At 38.2% G+C, this 24,568-nt stretch overlaps 1 protein-coding gene across 4 annotated transcripts in view; it reads right to left on the bottom strand.

Moving 5' to 3' along the window:
• ASH1L (ASH1 like histone lysine methyltransferase) overlaps window positions 1-24,568 on the bottom strand; it is a 180,946-nt gene that overhangs the window by 91,591 nt on the left and 64,787 nt on the right. For all 4 annotated transcript variants that reach the window (XM_038543095.1, XM_038543093.1, XM_038543094.1 and 1 more), the window contains 2 exons: window positions 12,882-12,983; window positions 5,177-5,915 (listed from right to left, as the gene is read on the bottom strand). In XM_038543095.1, coding sequence (XP_038399023.1) covers window positions 5,177-5,915; window positions 12,882-12,983 — 841 coding nt within the window. The remainder of the gene's footprint in view (window positions 1-5,176; window positions 5,916-12,881; window positions 12,984-24,568) is intronic.

Below are 24,568 nucleotides of genomic sequence, written 5' to 3'. Positions count from 1 at the left end.
TTTTTGTTGTTATATATTTTGGACACTAAAACTATATGCATTATAAATTTATAAACTTCCCAGTTTGTATCAAATCTTCAAAATATTTGTCATGATGATGTTTGATGAGTAGAAATTCTTATTTTTATCTTTTCTTGGTTTTAACATAATCCAGTATATCAGTCTTTACTTGTATGGTTACTGCTTTTGTTAGCTTGTTTATGAAATCCCTTCTGATAACAAGGTTGTGAAATTTTTCTCCTTCTATCTATCAGCCTTTGAAAGTTTAAAATTTTGCTTTTAGCACTTACAGATTTAGTCAACTGGGAATTAATTTTTGTATATGGGATGAGACAGAATCCAATTTCATTTCCATTATTATGTGACATCAACTTTTAGGGCATAATTTATTAAATATTGTTTTCTGTCCCTGTTGTTATGCAGTTACTTACCTCTGTCATAGAGCGAGCTGCATACATGCACAGATCAGTTCCACACTAGCTTAGGATACCATAGCTTGAAATTAATTTTGGGGACAAAACTTTTACTTTATTCATTAATTCCATTCTTCAGAATATACCTAGAGAAAGTAGTGCCCATATCCACCAGTGGACATTAAAGGAATATTAACAGCAGCAATTTTGGATAATAGCCTCAAAGAGGAAATAACAGTAAAATGGAAAAACTGTATTGTATACAAACAATGGATTAGTACACAATAATGAAAAGAAGGTAAGTACAGCAACATGCAACAGCAGAGATGGTTTAACAGGTTTATGAGGAGCAAAAAAGGTGATACACAAAAACATAAATCAATAATTCTTTTCAAATGAAGTTCAGTAAGGATAAACTAAATATTATCAGTGTTACAGACTTAAATGATATTACAGATGTGGTTACCTTAGAAGTCAGGAAACTGACTATGGCTAATGGTAAGGAAGAAGTTTGTGATTGGGAAGGCATATGGGATGCTAGCTAGCAATGTTCTATATATTCAACCCTTCTATGTCTACACTGGTTAACTTTCAAAAAGTTAACTGATTTCTTATGTTTATGTACTTTCTGTGTATTCCTTTCCTTCCTTCCTTCATCATCTCAAAAGAGGGTTTTTTTTTTTTAAGTTTATTTATTTATATAAGTATCTCTAAACCCAACCAGGGGCCCAAACTCATGATCCTGAGATCAAGAGTCATACACTCCTCTGACTGAGTCAAACAGGCGTCTAGTGAGTTTTAAATGAAACAAGAACGATCCTTTTATTTCAAGTGTGGTTGAATTTCTTATAAACCGTCTGGTCCTGCCTCTTTCTTTGCCATAAGACTTTAAATTAAAGATTTGATTCATAGAAAAGAAGCACTTAGGCTAGTTCTTCTTGGGTAGGCATTTCCTAGGAATAAGTACATCTCAACTGAAATTTATTGGGTGTAATGTGCTTATAGTAGTCCTTTTATAATCTCTCATATATAGCTTATCTCTTTTTTAAAAAAGATTTTATTCATTTACTCATTAAAGACAAACAGACAGAGGCAGAGACATTTAGGGAGAAGCAGGGTCCTTGCAGGGAGCCTGATGAGGGACTTGATCCCTGCACTGGGATCACACCCTGAGCCAAAGGCAGATGCTCAACCACTGAGCCACCCAGGTGTTCCAGCTTATCTCCTTTTTAACTCATAATTTTCTTCATCGGTCAACTTAACCAGCAGTGTGTATATTTTATTAGTCTTCAAGGAACTAACTTTGGTGATTCTCTATATCGTACCTTAGTTTTGTTTTGTTAATTTAATTTATATTTTTCATCTCCTTCATTTACCATTTTGGGGCTTCTTCTCTTGTTTTTCTCATTTCTTAACTGGACTCTTGGTTCATGAATTTTCAACATTAAGAAAATAAGAATATAAGCCTTAAAGACTATGAATCTCTCTCTGGCACCTCTTAAGACATATCCCACAAGGTTTAATATATAGCATAGTGTTTCTTCAGTTCTAAATATTTTAAATATGATTTTATTTTTTTAATCTAGTTTTAAGAATTTATCATTTTTCCTGTTAGAATCAGGATTTGAACCCAGGCTCTTCTGAGTCTAGAACCTTGCTCATAACCATTATATTATTCTTTTGCAATCTGGTTTGTTATTAATCAACAAATGTGTCCAAACTCTTTATTATGCAAACAAGGCCTTCTGCATGATCTGGTCCCCACAATCTTTTCTTCAGACTCATTCTCCAGACTCTAGACCCTACTACTCTAATTAGCTCTGTGTTTTGGACAGAAAAGCTTTTTTTCCTTGAACCTGCCATGCTTCTTCATTAAAAAAAAAAAAAAAGCCCATAATGTTTATTCTACCCTTCCTCCTTTAAATAACAGATGACGTTTACTCTTCAGATTTTAATTTAATAATTACTTCCACAGACACCTAGGTCAATTACGTTAACCATATATTCCTGTAACACTAAATAATTGTTCACATTGGTACTTAGTCTGTGTGATCCATGAGAGTAGGGAATATATCTATTTTTGCTTATTACTGTTATCTATCCTTAGCACAAAGAATAAATAGTTTTGTAATAAATACTTATGAAATAAGTAAATTAACAAAACCCTGCTACATAAACAAGTACTATAGTAGGTTCCAGTTAGAAAAAGGTAAAAAAACTGTTGCTGTTTCTGGGAACTCCACGTCATGTCCTTTCTTGATATATCCCCTCTACTCTTGAGGGTAGAAACTGTTTCTTTTCATAATTTCTCCAAATTCCAAAATATAATTTTGTGGAAAATGAAGTGCTTAATGTTGGTAACTATACTAGAATTTTCTCGAACAGAAAAGCTATATAGAATAAATCCTTTCTGTGAAATACACTTTTAAGGTGACCCTTTCCCTAAAGTGAATGGTCAAAATGTCAAGAATTGTCACTTTTTTACTATAGTGAAGGCAGAAATCATCCTCTTCAATATTTTTTTTTAATGATTTTAATTATTTATTCATAGAGATGCAGGGAGAGAGAGAGAGAGAGAGGCAGAGACACAAGCCGGCTCCATGCAGAGAGGCTGACATGGGACTCATCCAGGGTCTCCAGATCACACCCTGGGCTGCAGGTGGCGCTAAACCGCTGCGCCACCAGGGCTGCCCCATCCTCTTCGATATTTTAAAGCCTCGGTGATTAAAATGAAAAAACACTGATACTAGAATAGTCTGATGGGAAGAAACTATGAAGAGAGACCCTAAGACCCAAAGACATAAGAATTTAGTATATAATAAAGGTATCATTTCACATAAGTAGGGAAAAAAATAAATCAATAAACAGTGCTAAGACCACCATTTAAAAATTTTTTTAAGGGGATCCCTGGGTGGCTCAGTGGTTTGGTGCCTGCCTTTGGCCTAGGGTGCGATCCTGGAGTCCCAGGATTGAGTCCCGTGTCGGGCTCCTTGCATGGAGCCTGCTTCTCTCTCTGCCTGTGTCTCTGCCTCTCTCTCTCTATCATAAATAAATCAATAAAATCTTAAAAAAAATAAAAATTTAAAAAATTTATTTAAAGATTTTATTGATTTATTCATGAGAAACAGAAAGAAAGACAGGCAGAGACATAGGCAGAGGGAGATGCAGGCTCCCCACAAGGAGCCTGATGCGGGACTCATTCTGAGATCCCAGGATCACGCCTGAGGCAAAGGCAGATGCTCAACTGCTGAGCCACCCAGGCGTCCCTTTTTTTTTCTTCTTTTTTTAAAAAAATTTAAATCTCTTTTTAAAATAAAATCTTTTTCTGTCTTTCCAAAAAAAAAAAAAAAAACTCCAATTCAGTGGTAATATAAAGAGTAAAAACTACATATACATAAAAACAGCCATGTTTATAAATCTGTAACCTTGGCAAATGAGTAGTCATAAATATTGCATTAACTCATTTCTCACACAAAAGCAAATTTCAACTCATTTAAACACCTATATGTTAAAGGTAATACGGAATCCACTGAAGGAGAACAGTTAAATAAATTATGTCATATTTTTAGCATGGAGTAAGGTAATTCTACATGTACTAATGACAAGAGTTCTGAGATACAAGAGAAAGAGTTAACTATAGTGTGTTTCGCTTACAGGCAACATCAGCTTTGTAAACGCACACATTTGTACAGGTGTAAGAGAAGATGTCAAAGTATACATAGTATACTGATTTTTTGGGTTTTTTATTATTTATTTATTTTTTAAGATTTTATTTATTTATTTTTTAAGATTTTATTTATTTATTCATGAGAGACACACACAGAGAGAGAGGCAGAGACACAGGCAGAGGGAGAAGCAGGCTCCATGCAGGAAGCCTGATGCAGAACTCGATCCCGGGTCCCCAGGATCAGGCCCTGGGTCAAAGGCGGCACTATACCACTGAGCCACCTGGGCTGCCCAAATTCTTAAAAAAAAAAAAAAAAAAAAAAAGAGTGGAGGGTAAATGGCGTATGACTGTTACTGTATCATGTTAGTAAAAGTATAAACAGGTATGGCTTTTAAGAGGGCAGTTTGAACATAAATGTTAAGAGGCTTAAAATGTGTCTAGTAGTTTTAATTTGTATTTCTGTAACTGTGAACACAGGCTGCCATGGAACTATGACTGAACACGCTACATTTAATAAAGGAAAAGTCATTTCCAAATGGTGAACATTGTATTAACTCATTTAAAATTACCAAAAATACCTTCAGGGAAAAATCTCGTTGGATACATAACAAAAGAGTTTAAAAAAAGTTCTTTTATGGGGGTGTGTGTGATTTTTGGCTCTGTGCTCTATACCTTTTAGAAAAAAGTAAAAAAATAACCAGGAAACTATGAAGAAAATAAATCTAACATGTAGCAAAATGTATGTGCAGAAAGGATGAAAAGTTTGGAGCACACAGAAGACAGTATGAGCCTAAAAATAACTGCAGACACAGAGCTGTGTGTGTACTGGGTTAAATATACAACCTCTCTGGGTCTTCAACTCCTCTTCTGCAAAATCAGGGGCTCAAGATTGGACTTGTTACGTCCCCTGTGCTTCTTAATTATTTATAATTTTGAGGAGCTGTAAGTAAGAACACTTGAATAAAACAGAAGGGCAGAGGTTTTACATAATGAAAGGTCAGCAGGTTACCTTAAGAATTCAGCTGCATACGTTATGTTAAATTTGTAAAAAGCTATTTTTCTTTCCTCAGATAAAACATCAAACAAGGATAATTACCTCTTGGGATGCTCTTGTTCTTCCTCTGGGAATGGCTTCTGCTTTTTCTTGGTCTGTTCTTCCAACAGCCAACTTTTCCTCTTCAGCCCCTTCTTATGTTCTGGACTCAGGTTTACGCTCTGCACAACAGCCTCGATGACATCCGTAACTGTGTCTGGACGGAGGGGCAGGGCTGCTCTTTCTTCACCTTCATTAGCATCGGGGCTGACGAATCGGGCAGCCTGGAATGCTTGCATTGACACCACTGCCTGGAGGGGGCATTTCCGAGGTCGCCCTGGTCTGCGTTTCACGAAGTTATTCCCTGTCCTGGCCTGTCTTTGAAGCTTTTTGGCTTTTAATATTTTATTGACATGGTCCAGGTTTTTCTTTGTGGCCAAGATTTTGTCATAATTGCACATTTTCCGAGCTTGGCGCTGCATGGCTTCCACGACACTCCTCTTGATATGGTGGGGTGAGCAGCTGCTCGGCAACTTCTCAGACAGGAGTGAGATGCTGCTGCTACAAGAGTCACTGGGGGCTGCGGGCACTAGAAGGCTATCTGGTTTTCCCAGGGCTCGTTCCTTGCTGTGGCTGTGGCCTGGACTGGAAGAAGGTGGCCCCGAGGCAGATGCAATCACGGCATCTAGATTCTTCTCCAGGGGCTCTTGGTCCTCATGTTGTACCATCCGCTGCAGCAGACTATCCACAGAGTCATCCCCAGGGGCAAGCAATCTTGGACTTCGAGAAGGAAGTCCGTTTACTAAATAAGATGACAAAGCACACACAGATACAAATTGAACACAGCCAGTCATTTAAATAACTTTTTACATAGAAGGAAAGGAATAGTGCCGCATTTTTCTTAACAGGATTAAACATCCTAACACCATATGCATTTGTCTCTCCCAAGCAAGTTGATGGTTTACTTTCCTGAATAAGGCATATTACAGGAATCATAATAAATCCAAAAGTGGCCTGTTCCCCTAACAATATGTGAGTTAAAAAGCAACAACAATTCTCACTCTGTGAGATGAGGAGCAGAAAGAAATAGTTTATTTTTTCAAAACTGATGGTCCATTTAAGTTTAGAGACTTGCCAGTTAAATGTTGGTGTTATTTCTAGTTCAGTGCTTTTTCTGACAATGCTGCAAGTACAAAGGATGTAGTGAAACTTCTTGGGAAAAGCTTTAAACCTAGAATACTAAACATTTGTATAAACTAATTTAGAAAGAATACATGTTGAGGGTAAGATTGGAAAATAAGTGGTCTTCGATGTACCTTGTTATCTTAGTGGCTCAACGACTTGGTCATCTTTGTTTCTTCAAATACCACTCCGTACTTCCTTGTGATTACACTTCCTCTGGCAAGCCACGTCAGTTTTACAATATTTGTAAACATCAGATCGTCATAGGGCCACCTCCAAAGATGCATAGTTGTTTACTACTAATGAACACAGGTCATACTTTTCCAAAGCTGATCTATGGATTTCCCATCTATATGTGTCTAATCTAAGATGTGATGTTACTCTAGGTACTCCTTTACAGGCCCCGGGCATTCCAAGTTCCAGTCTCATCAGACTACACTGGAATTTTTCTCAAATTACCAATAACTTCCATATGTGTCCATATCAAGTAGTCTTCTTTAAATTCAGGATTTTTCACATTTCAAATTCTAATTCTTTTTTTTTTTTAAAGATTTTATTTATTCATGAGAGAGAGAGAGAGAAAGAGAAAGAGAGAGAGAGACAGAGAGAGGGAGAAAAGCAGGCTCCAAGCAGGGAGCTGATGTGGGACTCAATCCCGGGACTTCAGGATCACACCCTGGGCTGCAGGCAGCACTAAACCACTGTGCCACCGGGGCTGCCCTATATCACTAATCTTAAAATCCAGCCTCCACTGTTTCTCTGATAATACACTGATTATCTTCCAATTACTTGCAACTCCATCAGATTTAACTGTTGAGATTGTTGATGCCCACCCAGTATTGTGTCTTTACTGTTCAACATATTTATTCTCACAGTTTCAATGATCAGAACACATAAACTAATCTTAAATTGTGCCTGAAGATCACCACAATGATAGCTGCCTACTTCCTATACCTGGCTTGAGGCTGAGAGTGCGGCTCACTTTCTCTGCTACAAGAGCTTTCCTTGATGCAACTCTCGATAATTCATTGAACTACCACTTAGATTCTTATGACACCCAAATCTTCATTTTCTGAATATAACTGTATTCTACTTCTCTGCTTTCGCATGTTTCACAGATTTTTCAAACTCATATTCATAATTTAAGTCATTACCCCCTCCTTAAACCCTGTTCCTCCAGACTACCATTATGTAGATTGAGCACCAATCACATGGGAATTTTGTCAGCCAAGCTTAGGCCACACCATCTATTATTTCTCCTCTACTTTCCCCACAAACCATAAAATGTGATTTTATGTTAATCTGGTCACTTAAACCTACTTTCCTTCATGCTATCACAGCCACTAGATGCTAAGCTAACCTTGTCTCTCTGTCCTCAAGCAAAAGACTGCTTGTAGAGCTATTACAACCTGTACACGTCTTTTACTTCTCCCATCAAGTGATAGCATTTAACTCCCCTCCTCTTGAATATGAGCTGTCCTCAGTGAGTTGCTTCTAGCAAAGAATTCCACAGAAGTAAGAACCAGCTGATTTCTAAGTCTAGTCCAGAAAAGGCAGGACATATTCCGCCTGGCCCTCTCTGAGAACATCTGCCCCTGGAACCCAGCTTCCACATTATAATTCTATGCAGTCTATGATCATGTTTCCCAATAGATCCTGCTGAGGTCATAGCCAACAGCTTCTATTACAATGACTACAGCCATCAATAAAATCATATTTTTATGTATTATCCCTTTTAGTGCATTTATCCCTTTGGATTTTTTTTTTTTAAAGATTTTACTTATTTATTCATGAGAGACACACACACACAGAGAGGCAGAGACACAGGCAGAGGGAGAAGCAGGCTCCATGCAGGGAGCCTGATGTGGGACTCGATCCCAGGACACCAGGATCACGCCCTGGGGCAAAGGCAGGCACTAAACTGCTGAGCCACCCAGGGATCCCCTATCCCTTTGGATTTATTTCATTTTTTTTTTTTTTTTTGGATTTATTTCAAAGCAGAGTGTTAGCTCAAGGATGGGCCATGTCTTGCACAAAATTGTATTTGTTCAGTTGTTTACATATCTTAATTACTGAACAGATGAACAGATGATCTCCACACATATTTCTTTGTCTGTAACTAGAAGGTTAGGACATAGTTCTGACTGAGCGATTTGTTTTTCAAAACAAATAAAGGGTGTCATTCTTGTGCAACTGGAGTAAATGAGAATGCTAGGTCAACCAAGATTGAGGATATGCTGATCAAAAACACTTATGTTTATACTGAATAGGAATTAAATTTGCATTTGGCTCTGGAAGAACTCAGGGCACTATCACTCAACAGCAAGTTTTCATTAATTTTTTTCTGGGTCCCAAGGCAATATAAATCTGCATGTGAGACAGGAGGTAAGAATGAGCTTGTGGAAAGGAGCTCCTTTTCCAGCTCTTTCCAAAGCCAAACTGAAACAAGGAACCGCCTTCTTCTGTGATGGGTTTGTTTCCATTTATTCTTACCCTGGTAAATGTCACCTTGAAGGAATGCCAGATTTATGCAGGGAAATCTGAAGTGAACTTCTGTGCTACTCAGGCCCTATGCCACAAGGAAAATGGCAGATGTCAAGCAGCTCTAATATCTTCAGTGCTGTTGAATCAAGCTTTCTGAAAATTTGTTTCCTACTTATTTCAAAATTCAGCAATGTTTTAAGAAATGTTTTCCATATCTTATCTAGTATTTTTAGGTATAAAGAATGTCGTTTGTTTGCTCTATACATCTAATCTACCTCATTGCTGGAAATAAAGGGCTCAAATTTATACTAAGGCTACCTGAATTCTAGCAGTCCCTTTTCAAGCAAACTGCTTTCTCTCCACATGCAGCCTGGCTTTATAAAAATCATTTCCCCAATTATTAATACTTTCCAAATCTTTCTTGACCTCTTGTGAAATCTGACATTAAAAGGCTTCTACTACATGTGGTCTTTGATTTTCTATATAAAAGAAATCTAGGGGTGCCTGGGTGGCTCAGTGGTTGACCGTCTGCCTTTGGCTCAGGGCATGATCCCTGAGTCCCAGGATCGAGCCCGCATCGGGCTCCCCACAGGGAGCCTGCTTCTCCCTCTGCCTGTGTCTCTACCTCTCTCTCTGTGTCTCTCAGGAATAAATAAATAAAACCTTAAAAAAAATAAATCTATCCAAAGCTTTTATGTAATCACTGACATCGTTTCTTCCACTTCTCTCCAATGCAAATGCTTCTTAAATCTGCATTCCTGCCATCCTTGCTGGGTTAGCTCACTTACGGTCAGGTTAAAGTTTCTATTACATACTGCTAGGTCTGCATCTCTACCAGTGATCCCGGCTCAAACTATAAGCCTCCCCTTCCAAATGGCTAACACCTCCACCTCATCAGCCCAAATGCTGCTCAAATTGAACATATCCAAACATGAAGCCATTATCTGAATTATACAATATATCAAATAATTTTTATCTTCCCTGGTCAAAATCCTTCAGTGGCTCCCAACTGCCTCCACAATCAGGTTTCAACTCGTTCAAATGAAAAACTAACCAACAAACAACAAAGAAAAAAGCCTATGCCAGGGGCGCATGGGTGGCTCAGTGGGTCAAGCATCTGCTTTCTGCTTAGGTCATGATCTCAGGGTCCTGGGATAGAGTCCCCTGTGGGGCTCCCTGCTCAGCTTCTTCCTCTCTCTGCCCCTCCCCCTGCTTGTGCTCGCACTCACGCTCTCTGTCAAATAAATAAATAAAAGTCTTTAAAAACATTAAAAAAAAAAAAAGCCTATGCCAGTATGGGGTCCAGTCTATTACTTTTACAACCTCACTCTCCACTATAATCGCATGATCTCTTTCACACACTAGTAACATCAAACAATGTACTGCTCTCCAAAAATAGCATTCTCTTGTATGGTTTTGTGCCTTTCTTTGGGAATGTTATTGTCAGTGTGTTAAACACATTCTTATTCTTTACTTTGCCCCACATGCTGAAGCAAGTTACAGTAGTATATGTGTCACATCTTCAGGGACATCTTTAGTCACGCACATGCTAAGTGCTGGAGTCCCTTGTAACACTGGTCCATCACAGAATTGAATATACCTTTCAATGGTGAATGTGTCTGAATCCTTGGGGCAACCCCGGGGGGCTCAGTGGTTTAGCACCACCTTCAGCCCAGGATGTGATCCTGGAGCCCTAGGATCGAAGCCTGCATCAGGCTCCCTGCATGGAGCCTGCCTCTCCCTCTGCCTGTGTCTCTGCCTCTCTCTCTCTCCCCGTGACTCTCATTAATAAATAAATAAAATCTTAAAAAAAAAAAGTGTCTGAATCCTTGAAAGCAGGAACTTTATCTCACTCATGTTTATATTTCCAGTGCTCAGTATTCAGTTACTCTCAATAAATATTTTTTGAATGAATAAAACAGTATTATGGTAAGAGTAACTTTATGGATCTAGGTGTTAATTTCTTTCGTTTACTAAAGTGAAATATTTTGGTGGTTTTCTTTGTGGCTATCTCCTTGAAACCTCATTCTTTCTTCTCAGGGGTTGGCAAACTTTTTGTGTAAAAAGCTCAATAGTAGATATTCTAGGCTTTTGAAGACACATGTGAGGTCTCACAAACACTTTTTTCCTTTCTCCTTTGTTTTATTAAGCTACCCTTTAAAAATATAAAAACAGGGGCGCCTAGGTGGCTCAGTCAGTTAAGTGTCTAATTCTTGGTTTCTGCTCAGGTCATCATCATCTCTCAGGCCTGTGGGATCAAGGCCTGCCTCAGGCTCTGTGCTTATGGGGATTCTGCTTGAAATTCTCTCCTTTTCCCTCTCCTTCATCCCTACTTCTCTCCTCTCTCCCAGCTAGAGCTCTCTCTCCAAGTACCTAAATAAAATCTTAAAAAAAAAAAAAAAAAAGAAAAAGAAAAAAGTAAAAATTTTTAGCTGAGGGCTGCACTAAGCTGTATCTCATCTGGTCCACAGGCTGCAGTTCACTACATGCTAGTCGTCAAACATAGTCACTCAATATTTAAGAATCTCTCTGAAATAGTATGAAAACAGAGCATACTGAGAGACAAATCCTCACTGTTGCTTGAGTTCAACTGTACCTCTGGCACAATGGTGCTAATAAAAAGCTTCAAATATGTTGAAACTCATCATCAGATAAATTCAGTAAGTATGATACAGCTATAATTTGACAGGGTAGCCTTGAATTGATGAAGGAATTAGATTTCTGATCATCAGTCACAAGTGATCTCCCAATTAAAAAACATGATAGAAAGCCAAGAAATGATCTGTCAATTCCTTGCCTAGAACTTTCAGTGGTTCTCGAGTGTTATTAATAAGGTACCCTACCTGCCTTTCCAGCCGCATCTTCAGTCCCTTTAACCTAACCATGCTGGTTCTTTTAGTTAGTTTCTTAAACTGATTATTCTCCCCTTTACATGTTACTGCTGTTGCCTGGAATGACCCTACCGCTGCCCATGTCTCCTGATGATACAGATAGATTATAAAGGACTTCTTCCTCTGCAATCCTCAAACACAGGGCAGACATATTACCATACATACATACATACATGCACATATAACGTTTTGTTTTTGTAACCACGCAATTGGTAAAAAGGGAAAATTGACAGCATAATCTAAATGTATGAACTACATAAATATGATATACTCTATTAAGATGTTATATATATTTAAAACATATAAAATTACACATCTTATTTATTTATTTTTAAGATTTTATTTATTTATTCATGAGACACACAGAGAGAGGCAGAAACACAGGCAGAGGGAGAAGCAGGCTCCATGCAGGAAGCCTGATGTGGAACTCGATCCCAGAACCCTGGGATCATGCTCTGAGCCAAAGGTAGACGCTCAACCACTGAGCCACCCAGGCATCCCAACATTGCACATTTTAAAAGTTGAGGTTGAAATAAATAGTAACAGAGATTCTTCTTATAACCTCATAAATTATTTGCATATCTCAGAGAATTGTGAATATTACTTTGGAAACTCTTGCTTTACTAAAATAATTTTATACATATAGCCAAGTCTTTATTAAATAGTTCGAATCCACACTGCTCTATAATACCACATACTCCTTTACCTCAACTTTTAAAATCTCTGTTTTTGGGGCACCTGTGTGGTTCAATTGGTTAAGCCTTTGGCTCAGGATCAGGCTCCCTGCTCATTGAGGAGTCTGCTTCTCCCTCTCCCTCTGCTGCTCCCCCTGCTTGCGTGAGCTCTTTCCCTGTGTCAAATAAATTTTAAAAATCTTAAAAAACAAAAACAAAACCCCTCTATTTTTGTGTCTGCCTACTCTTTTACCTAGTCATTTTGAGTTATTCCCTTTGGATCACATCAAAACCACTATACCTCTGGGAGTAAGCCTACTTGGACTTAAGAAGCAGGAAAGAGAAGATGAGGACACTGTTTTAGTGTACGTTTGCTCATTCACATATCTGACAACTCCATCTATTTTTTCTACAATATCATATGTAAATATAAATTGTAATTTATGTTGTAAAAGTTTATAGTATCATATTTTAAGTATGTTCATAAGTCACAAATGGGAATTATAGTTAAAATCTGGTAAAACAAATATTACTTGCCTGTTGAAGAAGTACTCTCAGATGAAGACCTCTTCCGGGTAGGGCTACAGTTTGTGCTCTCTGATGGTCGCTGGGAAGACTTATCTGAGGTTGGCTGGGAACCTGGAGAGAGAGGAAAAGATAGAAATTATAGAAAAATTCAAATATAAAATAAAGTCAAACCATTCTGTGTCAGACTGCAATATTTTAGTTGTTGTCACTGCCATTCCCTGCAATAATACAACTTTTAAGCTGACAATAAGTAGACAATAAGCAGAGGACAAACCATACTATGTGCTGCCGACAAAATTTCACAGGTCTCATATACATAAATTTCTCCTGTTACATTAACAGAGGAAAAACTAGTTTTAGTGGAAGAATGAACAGAATATACAATTTAGTTTTTATGTATCACCACTATGAAACATATCATTAAGATATTTATTGATAAAGATGACTAGCAATATTCTAATGCCTGTTCCTGATAATCAATTCAGATTCATCATATGAACTGACAAAATTTATAATGTAATTAATTAGGGATGACTAATGTGAGAAAGCAGGTCCAACTGAGCATTTCATTTGCTAGAATCAGAAGTGAGAATCTGAGTCAGACCTTAAACCCGTATATGCAATCGACTCCGTAGAAGTCACTTTCATAGTCTGTATATTTCCTCAACAGCATATTCTGGAAGAACTGGTAACTAATTTGTCCATGAAATACACCAAGCCTACTTTAAAGCTGTGCACGTAAAGTTCCTGGATTATTGGAGCTCATAAAGACAATTTCTTTTCAAAAAGTCACACACTTTTTGCCAAAACCCCTAATCAATGCAGTATAATTTAACACATTGCTTACTCAAAAGAAAAGTTCAGAAAGATTTTTTTTTCTGAATAAAATATACTTGGTTCTGATACTAGATTCCTTATCAGAAAAGCCAGCTATTGAGAATACATAATGAATGTCCACCTCTTAGGTTTGTCCAAAAACTAGCAGTACCATGAAATGTTCACTTTTAACATGAAAAGAAATTACAAATAGAAAGCCTTACACATAACTAGCAAGGTACAAGAAAGGTGCAAGAAATCAAATACTTGAAGATTTTTAAGTTCTGCCTCTAAAGGAGAGCTAACTCCTTAATGAAGATGTGACTAAGTGAATGAAGAACAATCTTGAGAAGAAATGAACAGAACTATGTTTCTAGTATTTCCCTTTCTCTGAGAGAAATAACAAAACTTGAGCTCTGTTTTATTTATGTAGTATCTTAAAGCACATCATTGTAAACCCTCTTTTAGCATTGCCCAGGTGAGATATAGGACCACATATTGCCATTCAAGAGTAACAAGTTAGATTTTTGGGAAATTGTTATCGTGACAGTACATCCTACTTCTCAAACACAGTTACTACTGTGAGACCTAATCAAAAAGCAAGACTGTTTATTGTTGAAATTTAAAAATGAACACAAAGGGAGTTTAAAAACCAAGAGTACAATAAATCCCCCGGATTGTGGTGTAGGTAAGATTTCCATTAAAGAGCTAAATACCACAATAAAGGGGCACCTGGGTGGCTCAGGTCATGACCCTGGGGTCCTGTCTCCCTGCTCAGTGAGGAGTCTGCTTCTCATTCTTCCTCTTCCTCTCCCCACCACTCATGCTCGTGCGCTCTCTCTCTAATAAGTAAGATCTTAAACACACACACACACACACACACACACAACCCCACAATAAAAATAACTAAGAGGCAAAAGCCCAGGCATTGGTCCAGACATAACTTTGTAAGTATTAATATTGAAAAATTCATACACTGCACAGATAAATATTTCCTACTCAAACACACAGCCAAGACAGAAGATAACAGTGGCCAAGAAGCTTGAGACATCAGTGAACACTCTATCACTATTCTCCTGATGAATGGGCAATCTTAGATTAACTACTAGGAAAAGGTGGGGTTGGAGAGTACTTTTTATAAAGTCTTCTCTCTCAGTCATAAACTAGCACTTATTGAGTATACTTTATATGCTTGGTCTTATGCTAAGCATTATGAGGTGGGGGAGAGATATAAAAACAGCATACATCTGCCCTCAAGGAGCTGATCTAAGGTCTTGAATGTCATCATGTACTACATTTCAGATGGCATTTGTGCCATCCATTCTTGAGCTCCGTCTTCAGTTTCTAGGCTATTTGGTAACGTTTCCCAAATTTCTTGGTCATCTTCAAGAAAGTCTTGATGAAGGCTTCAACTGTACCTTTGATCATCAGGATATCCTGAGAATCACCCTGCCTGGCCTCACCCACCTCAGGGTAAAAGAGGGTACAGGCACTTTCTTCAAAGCTCCTTCTTTTGGTGGCATCTGGAGCTGCAGAGGAGGCAGTGGGAGGTGGAATGGGGGTCAGATCCCCGGAGATCGTTATTGGCAGCATTGTACAGCAATTCCTGAGAAACTGAAACAATTGAGAGAGACATGGCTTAGCTCACTTAGCTTCTGAGCCACTTTTCATTTCCTGAAAATAATGGAGGCCAGCAGCCTATTCTTAGGATTTAATAGAAGATTGGAATAAAACTTCATTCAGGATGGTTTTCATTTTTCATTTTAAAAGTCTTTTTGAATTCCCTTTTCACAAAAAGCAGAGATGTTCTTAACAATATTCCGTATTTAAGGGGAATAAGGAGGTATCCCTGAGATACGGATCTCTTGGGTTTGGTAATCATCAGATCTAGATCCTTATTTCATTTAAAAATGTTGCTTATAGGACACTGAGATGAGAATACCTGAAAAAAGTTACCTAATGATGTAGAGCAACCAAGATTAAGACTGGAAAATGATGATCAAAACTTATATGCATGAGGTAGCAACATGGCCAGGGTCAAACTGGCCTAACAGCGGAAATCTACAAATATTATCTCCAACACTTCCAAAAACATACTGTGCAGCTGGGTGGCTGGGGAAGAGCAAAGTAACACCCAGAGAGAACAAGCAAGTCCATCTCAAAAGAGACCAATATATCCATGTTTTAAAACCTAAAACAGAATGAGTTCAGTACAGAGCTGTGTGTGGTAGAGTGTTAAGTACATCACCATGGGGTAAGGTGTCCTGAGTGTGAATCCTGACTCTGCTATGAATCAGATTATGAGATCTAGGTGAGTAAACATACTCAAATGTTGGTTTGATAAAGCACTCTAACTCACATGGCTAATGTGAACTCCAAAGTGAGGTAATGTGAAAAAATGAAAGGTTTTTAGAAATGTTACACTAATTATAAATTGGCCTCTTAGGTTTATCATACATTTTTAGATCCTAATTACTTAAAAACATCACTGACATGTGTAGGCAACTATTTGATATTAAAATAACAATTAAAGAAGTGCAGGGACTTATGTCCATTTAGGAAATGGAATTAATGTAGACTATCAAGCATTATTCTTAAACATGAAGAAGTGCTGGTAAAAGCAGCATGTCCGACAGGGAAGGAGGAGGAAGACAGGTACCTCCAAGGCTCGTAGGTACCCCCAAGGTTGGAAAAACCACCTCTGAAGTGAATCTTGAATCCACTGACTCTTCAGCACAGCTTCTCCAGGGCTAGGGTTATGCTCTGGATTATATCAATAAAACCGTTGTGCCCACAGGAGGCACCAGAATTTGTTCAGCTCTGTTCAGAACGAGTGCCGCTGTCTGCTTCCCCTGCTTGCTCCTCACATCTTCGACAGCATGGCGGACTCCTCAGGGTGGTGACTGCTCTATGGCGGTCTCCGTCATGTGACACGGGTTTGTTCACGTCTCATCAGTGGTCACATCAGTCTGCCTGGGGGGACAAATGAAGCCTCTCCACTCCTTGTAGGACAAAAGGTTTGTATGGATTCCAGTTCAAGAACACACATGGAGAATACATATAATTTTACTTATCAAGAGAGTTCCCATCATTTCTCATTTCAATAAGTATAAAGCCAAATAATTAAGTACTTCAGAAGGAAACAGGATATAAATGAAATTTCTCAATTCACAAAACTATTGGGTAGAAACACTAGTGGGTGTCTCATTAATCAGATATCTGGCAGCTTCAGAACTAGGTTTACAAATGCCACACACATTAATGAAGCAGAAATTATAGATAAATAACAAAATAAGTACCCAAATAAAACTACACTTCAGCATAAATATAAGGTGATTACTACACATACATTCGTTTCCTTCAGTTGGAAAATCAGAGGCCTTCATGTAAAACAGAAGGCAGACTATCAGTAAGGAGGGAAACTGAAGAGAGAATATAAATTGGGAAAATAATGAGGGAATAAGAATTGAACACACTCAGACATGTGAGGGAACCTTGGAAGTTGTTTTAACTACACGGTCTCTGGATTTTACTTGGCCACTAGTCAATGAGCTTTTAAACATAAACATAAAGACAGATTTTGGGGAACTATCTTTGTAAAATTTGACAAAAAGGGGAAAAGATAGCACTTATAGAGCAAAACCAGAAGATGAAATCATGGATAAGAATGACAGAAAGTTGAGAAAACAAAAAAGAATATAACTGGATTTTAAAGGATAAGAATCTAGAAATCCTTCTGTTATGCACAAAAACAGGTGGTAACCAAGAAGCTGTTCTGAAGTTCATTTGTCACAAAAGATCTTGCTTGATGTCTACACAGGAGGAACTGAAACCAATCTAAGATAAAAAAGAAATACAACATTTACAGATGCCTAGGTGTGTGGACAGAGTCAAATGGACTGAGGTATCAGCATTCCCACTGATAATTGTTGGGTGGGTGGGTGGGTGGGGGAGCCATCACAAAGAAAAAACTGGAATAATAATCCAACCTAAGTACTTCTTTGAAGCCCCAAGTATCCTAGGTTAAAAATGAGGAATTTCCAAATATAAATTAACAAAAGGACACAGTGAATAAAACCAACAGCTGCTTGGATAAAACACGTATTTCTTTAGTGTAAATCCACTATGAGAACTTTCATAACTTATAGTTATGAATGCTGGTCATGCCCTGTAGGGTGCTCAGCACTAAAGACCCAAGAAACTAGGGAATAGTTTGGGTGAGCAGATTGTTTGATGTTTATTTCTTTCCTTTTTTTTTTTTAAGTATTTTTTTAAAGTAATCTCTACACCTAACGTGGGGCTTGAACTCATGACCTCTGGGATCAATGGTCACATGCTCCTTGAGCCAGCCAGGTGCCCCTGTTTGATGTGTCTAGTGCTAGAAATACCTTTGGGTAAGCTACGGTAAAACAGATTAACTGTACCAGATAAGGAAGGATACCATGCTGTAGCCAGCTTATAGATGATATACATTTATTTTAAAATCACATATTTAAAACCAATTTCTCACATTTAAATCATTCCTTCCCACCAAAACTAATAATTGTAAAATTTTAATTTTAAGAAAGAAGCTTACGTTATCATTTACAAATCAGGCCTATTTGCAGTTTTTCTTGTACAGTAAATGAATAAAAACAGGTTATAATAGAAATGAATACCATTAAAAAAAAAAAAAGAATACCATAGTAAAAGAATATAAACATAAAATACCAAACTATCTGGAAGCTTCCGATGAGGTTTTTCTGTTTCCAGATTCATATTCTGAATCCTTTGCTGTGGTTCACAGCTCAGGAGCCCTGAAAGCTCCTCTTGAATGAGCTGAGTGCTGAGATAAAAGTTGGGTCCATGATAAAAACAGCTGTTTCCAATTGTGGGAAATATATTTACTGAGAGCAATACGTTTCATCTGAGTCACCAATTAAATGCACTACAAGAGAGAATGATTCAGAGCTTATGCTGGTGATTTTTAAGCTAAAAAGTCTGTTTTTTCCCCTCTAATTAGGCTATTTCTCATAATGTACAAATTAGATCATTCACTGAAATGGAATTCCTCTGGAAATCCCCAGAACTGCATAAACCACCACAATCAGTTTTCTGACTTCATCTCCACATGTTCACACTTCACTTTGGGTGTACCTTTCTTTATACTTCATGCTAGTGAAATGGTCATAAATCAGAAAAATCTGATTAATGTGTACAATCAGTTAAAGAGAAAACAAAACAGTCTATTTTGTTCAACTATTATGCTTTAACAGTGAGCCTACTCTTTTTCCAAACAAAATGAAAACTTAAAAAAAAAAAAGAAAACTTAGCTCTAATTTATTCTTGGGGGATAAAATAATTATCAAAACATATCATGTATGTATGTATATATGTATTTACACATTCTATAATTTGTAAGCTAAAATTTGGAAATACTCCATGCTACTGCTCTCATTTCTGAAATCAGGTTGCAGATTCTGACATGTACAGCCAGCCATGAGTTGAAAATGCTGAAGAATAGGGATAGAATATGTGTTCTCCAGGTCAGAAACACTTGTTTTCATTAGGCCTATCTTATGTCTAACACAAATACTTTTTTTTTTTTTTTTTTTTTACTAACACGAATACTTAACCAGAATTAGTTATGAGGACTGGATGAAGCCAAAACGCCTGGCTTACCTGTGAAATCACTATAATTTCATGTGCATCAGGCAGGTCTTAGACTGTTAGTCTGTAACAGTTACTACAGAAAAGCACCTAAGTTAAAATAAGCTAACCACCACATAAGTTATCATTTATAAAATGACTAGATCTGTTACTCTTTTTTTTTGTTGTTGTTACTCTTTTTAAAGCTTTATGCAACTTAATTTGTTTAGTCCAAATCTGCTCAAGTAATTGTCAGTTTGCCCATCTACGAAACAAGAGAAAGTTAGCTACCTTGCTCTAGACTACCTAGAAAGGACTATTCTTCCTGCCTGTGCCCCTGATCTAATTTCATTTATTTTCTTCATATTCACATCAACACAATCAGATATGCCTGTTTTGCAACAACAAACACATTAAACTACTTAATACAAACATTTTTATTATTTTTCTTTAGTTATCAGTTTGAGATAGGATTTACTCAAGAATTAGTCCTTTTTTAAAAAAGATTTTATTTATCTATTTGAGATTCAGAGAGAAAAAAAGAGAGCGTGCACACACACAAGTGGGAGGGGCAGAGGGAGAGGGAGAAGCAGACTCTCTCCTGAGCAGAGAGCCAGAGGTGTAGGGCTTGACCACAGGACCCTGAGACCATGACCTGAGACAAAGGCAGATGATTAACTGAACCACCCAGGCACCCCAGTCTCTGCTTTAAGAAAAAAACTAAACTGGTTGTTTTGGAATCATTTTAAATTTAGGAAAGATGGTAAAGACAGTACAAAGTGAGACTTCTCATACATCCTTTACCCAATTTCCCCTAATGTTAACCTCTTATATAACTATGGTACATTTGCCAAAACTATGAAATTAACATCAATAGAATTTTTCCACTTACAACCTTTTCCTCTTCTAGAGTTCAAGCTAGGATATCACATTGTATTTAGTTGTCATGTCTCCTTAATCTCCTCTAAGACAGTTTCTCAGACTTCCCTTGTTTTCTCAGGTCCTGGATTACTTTTGAGGAGTACTGGTCACATATTTTGTACAATGGCACCCACCCCCTACCCCTTTTTTGGCTTAAGTATTACTAGACTGGGGTTGTGTTTCTGTAAAGAATACCTGTGCTGTGAATTTTTGGAAAGAATACCAGAGAACAAAGGAACCCTCTAATTAACTCATATTAGAGGGTATCATCATAATTTATCTATCATTGGTCATGTTGAACTTGTTCCGATTAAGTGCTGTCCGCTAGGTCTCTCCACTATAAAGTTACTATTTTATCCTTTCTGTATTGTTATGTGGCATTAGCTCACTAAGTTCAGTCCATATTAAAGAGGAGGGTTAATGAATTAAGCTCTACCTCTTCAAAGAGGATAGTCAACATACAATAACTTGGAATTCTTATTAAGGAGGGTTTGTCCCTTTCCTCCACTGATTTAATCAATTATTTGTATTTTTCCCCCCCAAGTAAGCTTTATGCCCAACTGGGGAATGCACTCACAACCCTGAGATCAAGAGTCGCATGCTCTTCCAACTGAGCCAACCAGGCATCCCATACAATCATTTATTTATATCAACATGGACTAGTGGGTATTCACCATATTTTTTACATTATAATCCAATTTTGTCATTATTAACTTTGTTGCCTTACCTATTCCTGCTTTGGCCACTAGAAGCTATTTCAGGATAATGTTCAGAAGGTACTTGGCAATTTTGTAATATATGGTATATATAAGTAGTTTTTTGGATATTTTAGCCAATTAATGTATAACAAATCTATCTCCAAAGTATGTCCAGAAGAAATATCAGCTGAAGACCGAGGTCAATTTAAAATAAAAAAGTTTGGGCAGCCCTGGTGGCGCAGCGGTTTAGCGCCGCCTGCAGCCCAGGGAGTGATCCTGGAGACCCTGGATCGAGTCCCACGTTGGGCTCTCTGCATGGAGCCTGCTTCTCCCTCTGCCTGTGTCTCTGCCTCTCATTCTCTGTGTCTCTATAAATTAATAAATAAAATCTTTTTAAAAAATAAATAAAATAAAAAAGTTTAGGGCGACTGGGTGGCTCAGTTAACCGTTTGCCTTTGGCTTAGGTCGTGATCCCAGGGAATGGGGATTGAGCCTCATATTCAGCTCCCTGCTCAGCGGGGAGCCTTTTCCCCCAGTCCCTCCTCCTTTTGCGCTCTCTCAAAAGAAAAAAAAAAATCAAGATATACTTATCAAAAAAGTGATTGTGAAGAAGATGAAGAGGTTCCAAGATACAGGCTAATTAACAGAAGAATTAAGACTGGTTATAATAAAGAATTTATCTGTTCTTTGTCTTGGATTCTTGGCAAAAGCTTCAAAAACCCTTGGAATTTCCTGAGTGATTGAAGTGTCTGTGCTATGCCAAAGAGGTGACTTAAGGTCCCCACCCCCCCATAGCCTCCGTGATGGGGCTGCTTACTGGAAAGATCAATCACAGGATTAGAGTGCTGAAATTTTGGGCTAGCCCAATCTACAGTGAGCTAGAGACTGGGTTCAATCACACAGTCAGTGATTTAATCTGTCGTGCCTACGTAGCCCAATCAAAACTCTAACCCCACAGTTCTGGTGTTGCATCTTGATTGGTGAACACAGTGATGTGCTGGGAGGGTGACATACCCAGATCCCACAAAAAGATGGCAAGGAAGTGGTGTGTTCCCTTCTCCACCCTAGACATTGCCCTATGAATTTCAATTCCTGATCTGCATCCTCTATAATAAAACTGTAATCCTAAATACAGTGGTTTCTGTAAATTGAGTCGTTCTACCAAAATATCAAAACTGAGGGGTTGTGGGAAGCCTCAAATTTGTGGCAGGCTAGACAGACAAGACTTGCTCAGGCACAGTAAGGGAGGTCAGTCTCTTTTGAAGGACTTTGCTCTTAATTCTCAGGGTCGTTCCTAACTCCCGGTAGCTAGTATCAGAACTGAACTGTAGGACCACCCAGTTAGTGACAGGAAGTTAGTGTCAGAACTGATGTCAGAGATCTTAATGTTTTGTTATTTCTTTAAAGGGGAAAGAGACAAATTTCTTACTCTTAAAGTAGATATTTTCCTGTATCAGACCTGTATGTCATGTCCTGCGGACCCTGAAACCAGGCTCACATTTACTCTTTCAGTTTACCTCCTGTAAGTGATCTCTTGAGTGAGTCTAATGTCTATGTAGATAATACACTCAGCTACCTCATCTGCCTTCTCACTCACCTCCACCTCAATCCCTCCTCACCTTTTCTAAGCTCCTCATAACTCTTAGAGGCCTCAAGGAACTAAAATGTTCCTTGGAGACAGGTACTCTACTTGAACACCTGAACCAGGCTGGGTACAGCATCCTACTGGAAACTGTGAGGACTGAGGGGAATTTAAGAATACATATCCCAACGGGAGGAGGAGGGAGTGGGGGACTGCCACTACTGAGACACAGCCACTGATGTCATCCAGGAAATGTGGATAAACTATTGCCACATGTTCTGATTTTTCCTTTAAAGAAAAGCAGACTTCTGTGAAAGTCTGCTTTTTTGTGAAAACTCTAGATTTTCAAACTTTAGCAATTAATTTTTTAAAAACAGAAGAGATCACAAGGGGTCCCAGATAAACCAAAGGCTGATGGCTGTTAACCACTACTTTAAATACTGCCACCCCTCAGGGTTGTCCTAGGCCCTCTTTAGGGGAGGCACCATCCATCACACGATGACAGACACACCAACAGTTCAAAAATGTATAATCTTTTTTATAGTACAATGAAACAGCTCAAACACAACTGATAAGAAGAATTCCAGGACAATATGGAAATTGTACAAGTCCACACATGATTTTTCAAAGCACATTAATGTTCTGAAGCACCAAGTTAACAGTGGAAGAGAAGATACTAACACAAACTAAATGGAGCGAACCATGGAGCAATGTACTTCTCTTCACAGTGCCCATTAATCTCATAGTCCTCTTCTTAGCTCCAGCGAGTACTTATCCTGTGGTTTCCCCCAATATTCATGGCAAAAAACCCAAACAAGGACAATAAGCCAGACCAGCTCTATGTGGCATCATTTTATTTATCTGCCAATGAAATACATTTTGTGCTTCCAATTGAGCACTTCAACCCTTTTTTATACTCCTATCAAGTTACTTTCATATTTTCCTAAAAAGTTAAATCCTATGTTTTGTATTTCTTTATTTATTAAACAATTTAACTTGTCTTTTTAACTGCTATTGGCATTTTCTAGAACTATTTTTTTTCTTGGTGCTCTGGTTACAAAGTTGCATACATCTGGAGAATCTGCTCCCAGCTTTATCTTTTCTAGAAGCCCTTTTAGTTTCAGTGAACAATACTGAAAAGAGTTTCTCAAAACCTCATAGTGAAATGCCCCCATCTCCAGCCAAAACATCTTTATTGAGCTCCAGAACTAGATCTGCCACTGCTTGCTCAACATATCCACTTGAATGTTCTGAAGGCATCCTAAAGGTTACGAAGATTAAAAGAACAAACTGTGCTTCCGAAAAAGTGCGCCTTCCTGCAGTTGGCACCAGACTCTCCAGTGCTCCTACAGAAGTCTGCCAGCATGCTTGCTGAAGGGCCATCCAGACAGACCACTGTGCCGCAAACAAACTGGTCTCCCTGTAGTTGATTTTTCTCCTCTCAGTTAAGTGTTCACACATGAGCCAGAATGATCTTTTAGAAAAGCAAATCCAAAATCAATTCTCCTCTGTCCCTTGCCTAAGCCTAGGATAAAACCTAAACTCTGTAAACATGGTCTGGCGCCATCCTTTGTGTCCCTGTCCTATGACAGTGACCCTGCCACTAAGTTTTTTTTAACACCCAAGCCCTTAGTCCAGGATCTTCAAATGTGCTCTTTACTTAAACCTCAGCTGAGAAGCCAGTGAGTTCTCATCTTTTCAGTTTCAACTTTCTGTCCCTGGGCTACAACTAATAACTTTATCTAAATAGGTGTCCCCCACCCCTAATGAGCCACACCTTGACCCTGTTACAGGGACCTGGCAGCATTTTTCCTCAATTATACCTTTATGTGCTTGCAATGCTGTCTTCCTTCACTAAAGCTGAAAGCTAATGAGGCCTGCCATCATGTCTTTACTATATGCCAGTGACTGGAACAGCACCACATGTTTTAAAACGTAATAAAGGAAGGAGTGAAGAAATGAATACAGGAATGAGTAGAATCCTATTTCCCCAGCTAACTTAGCTCCTCATCCTTCAGGTAACAACCAGTTTAACAGTTACTTTCACAGGG

This window comes from Canis lupus, chromosome 7, assembly GCF_011100685.1.
Source record: "Canis lupus familiaris isolate Mischka breed German Shepherd chromosome 7, alternate assembly UU_Cfam_GSD_1.0, whole genome shotgun sequence".
NCBI lineage: Eukaryota > Metazoa > Chordata > Mammalia > Carnivora > Canidae > Canis > Canis lupus.
The sequence above is the reverse complement of the archived record's forward strand: the minus strand, read 5'-3'. Positions and strand labels throughout refer to the sequence as shown.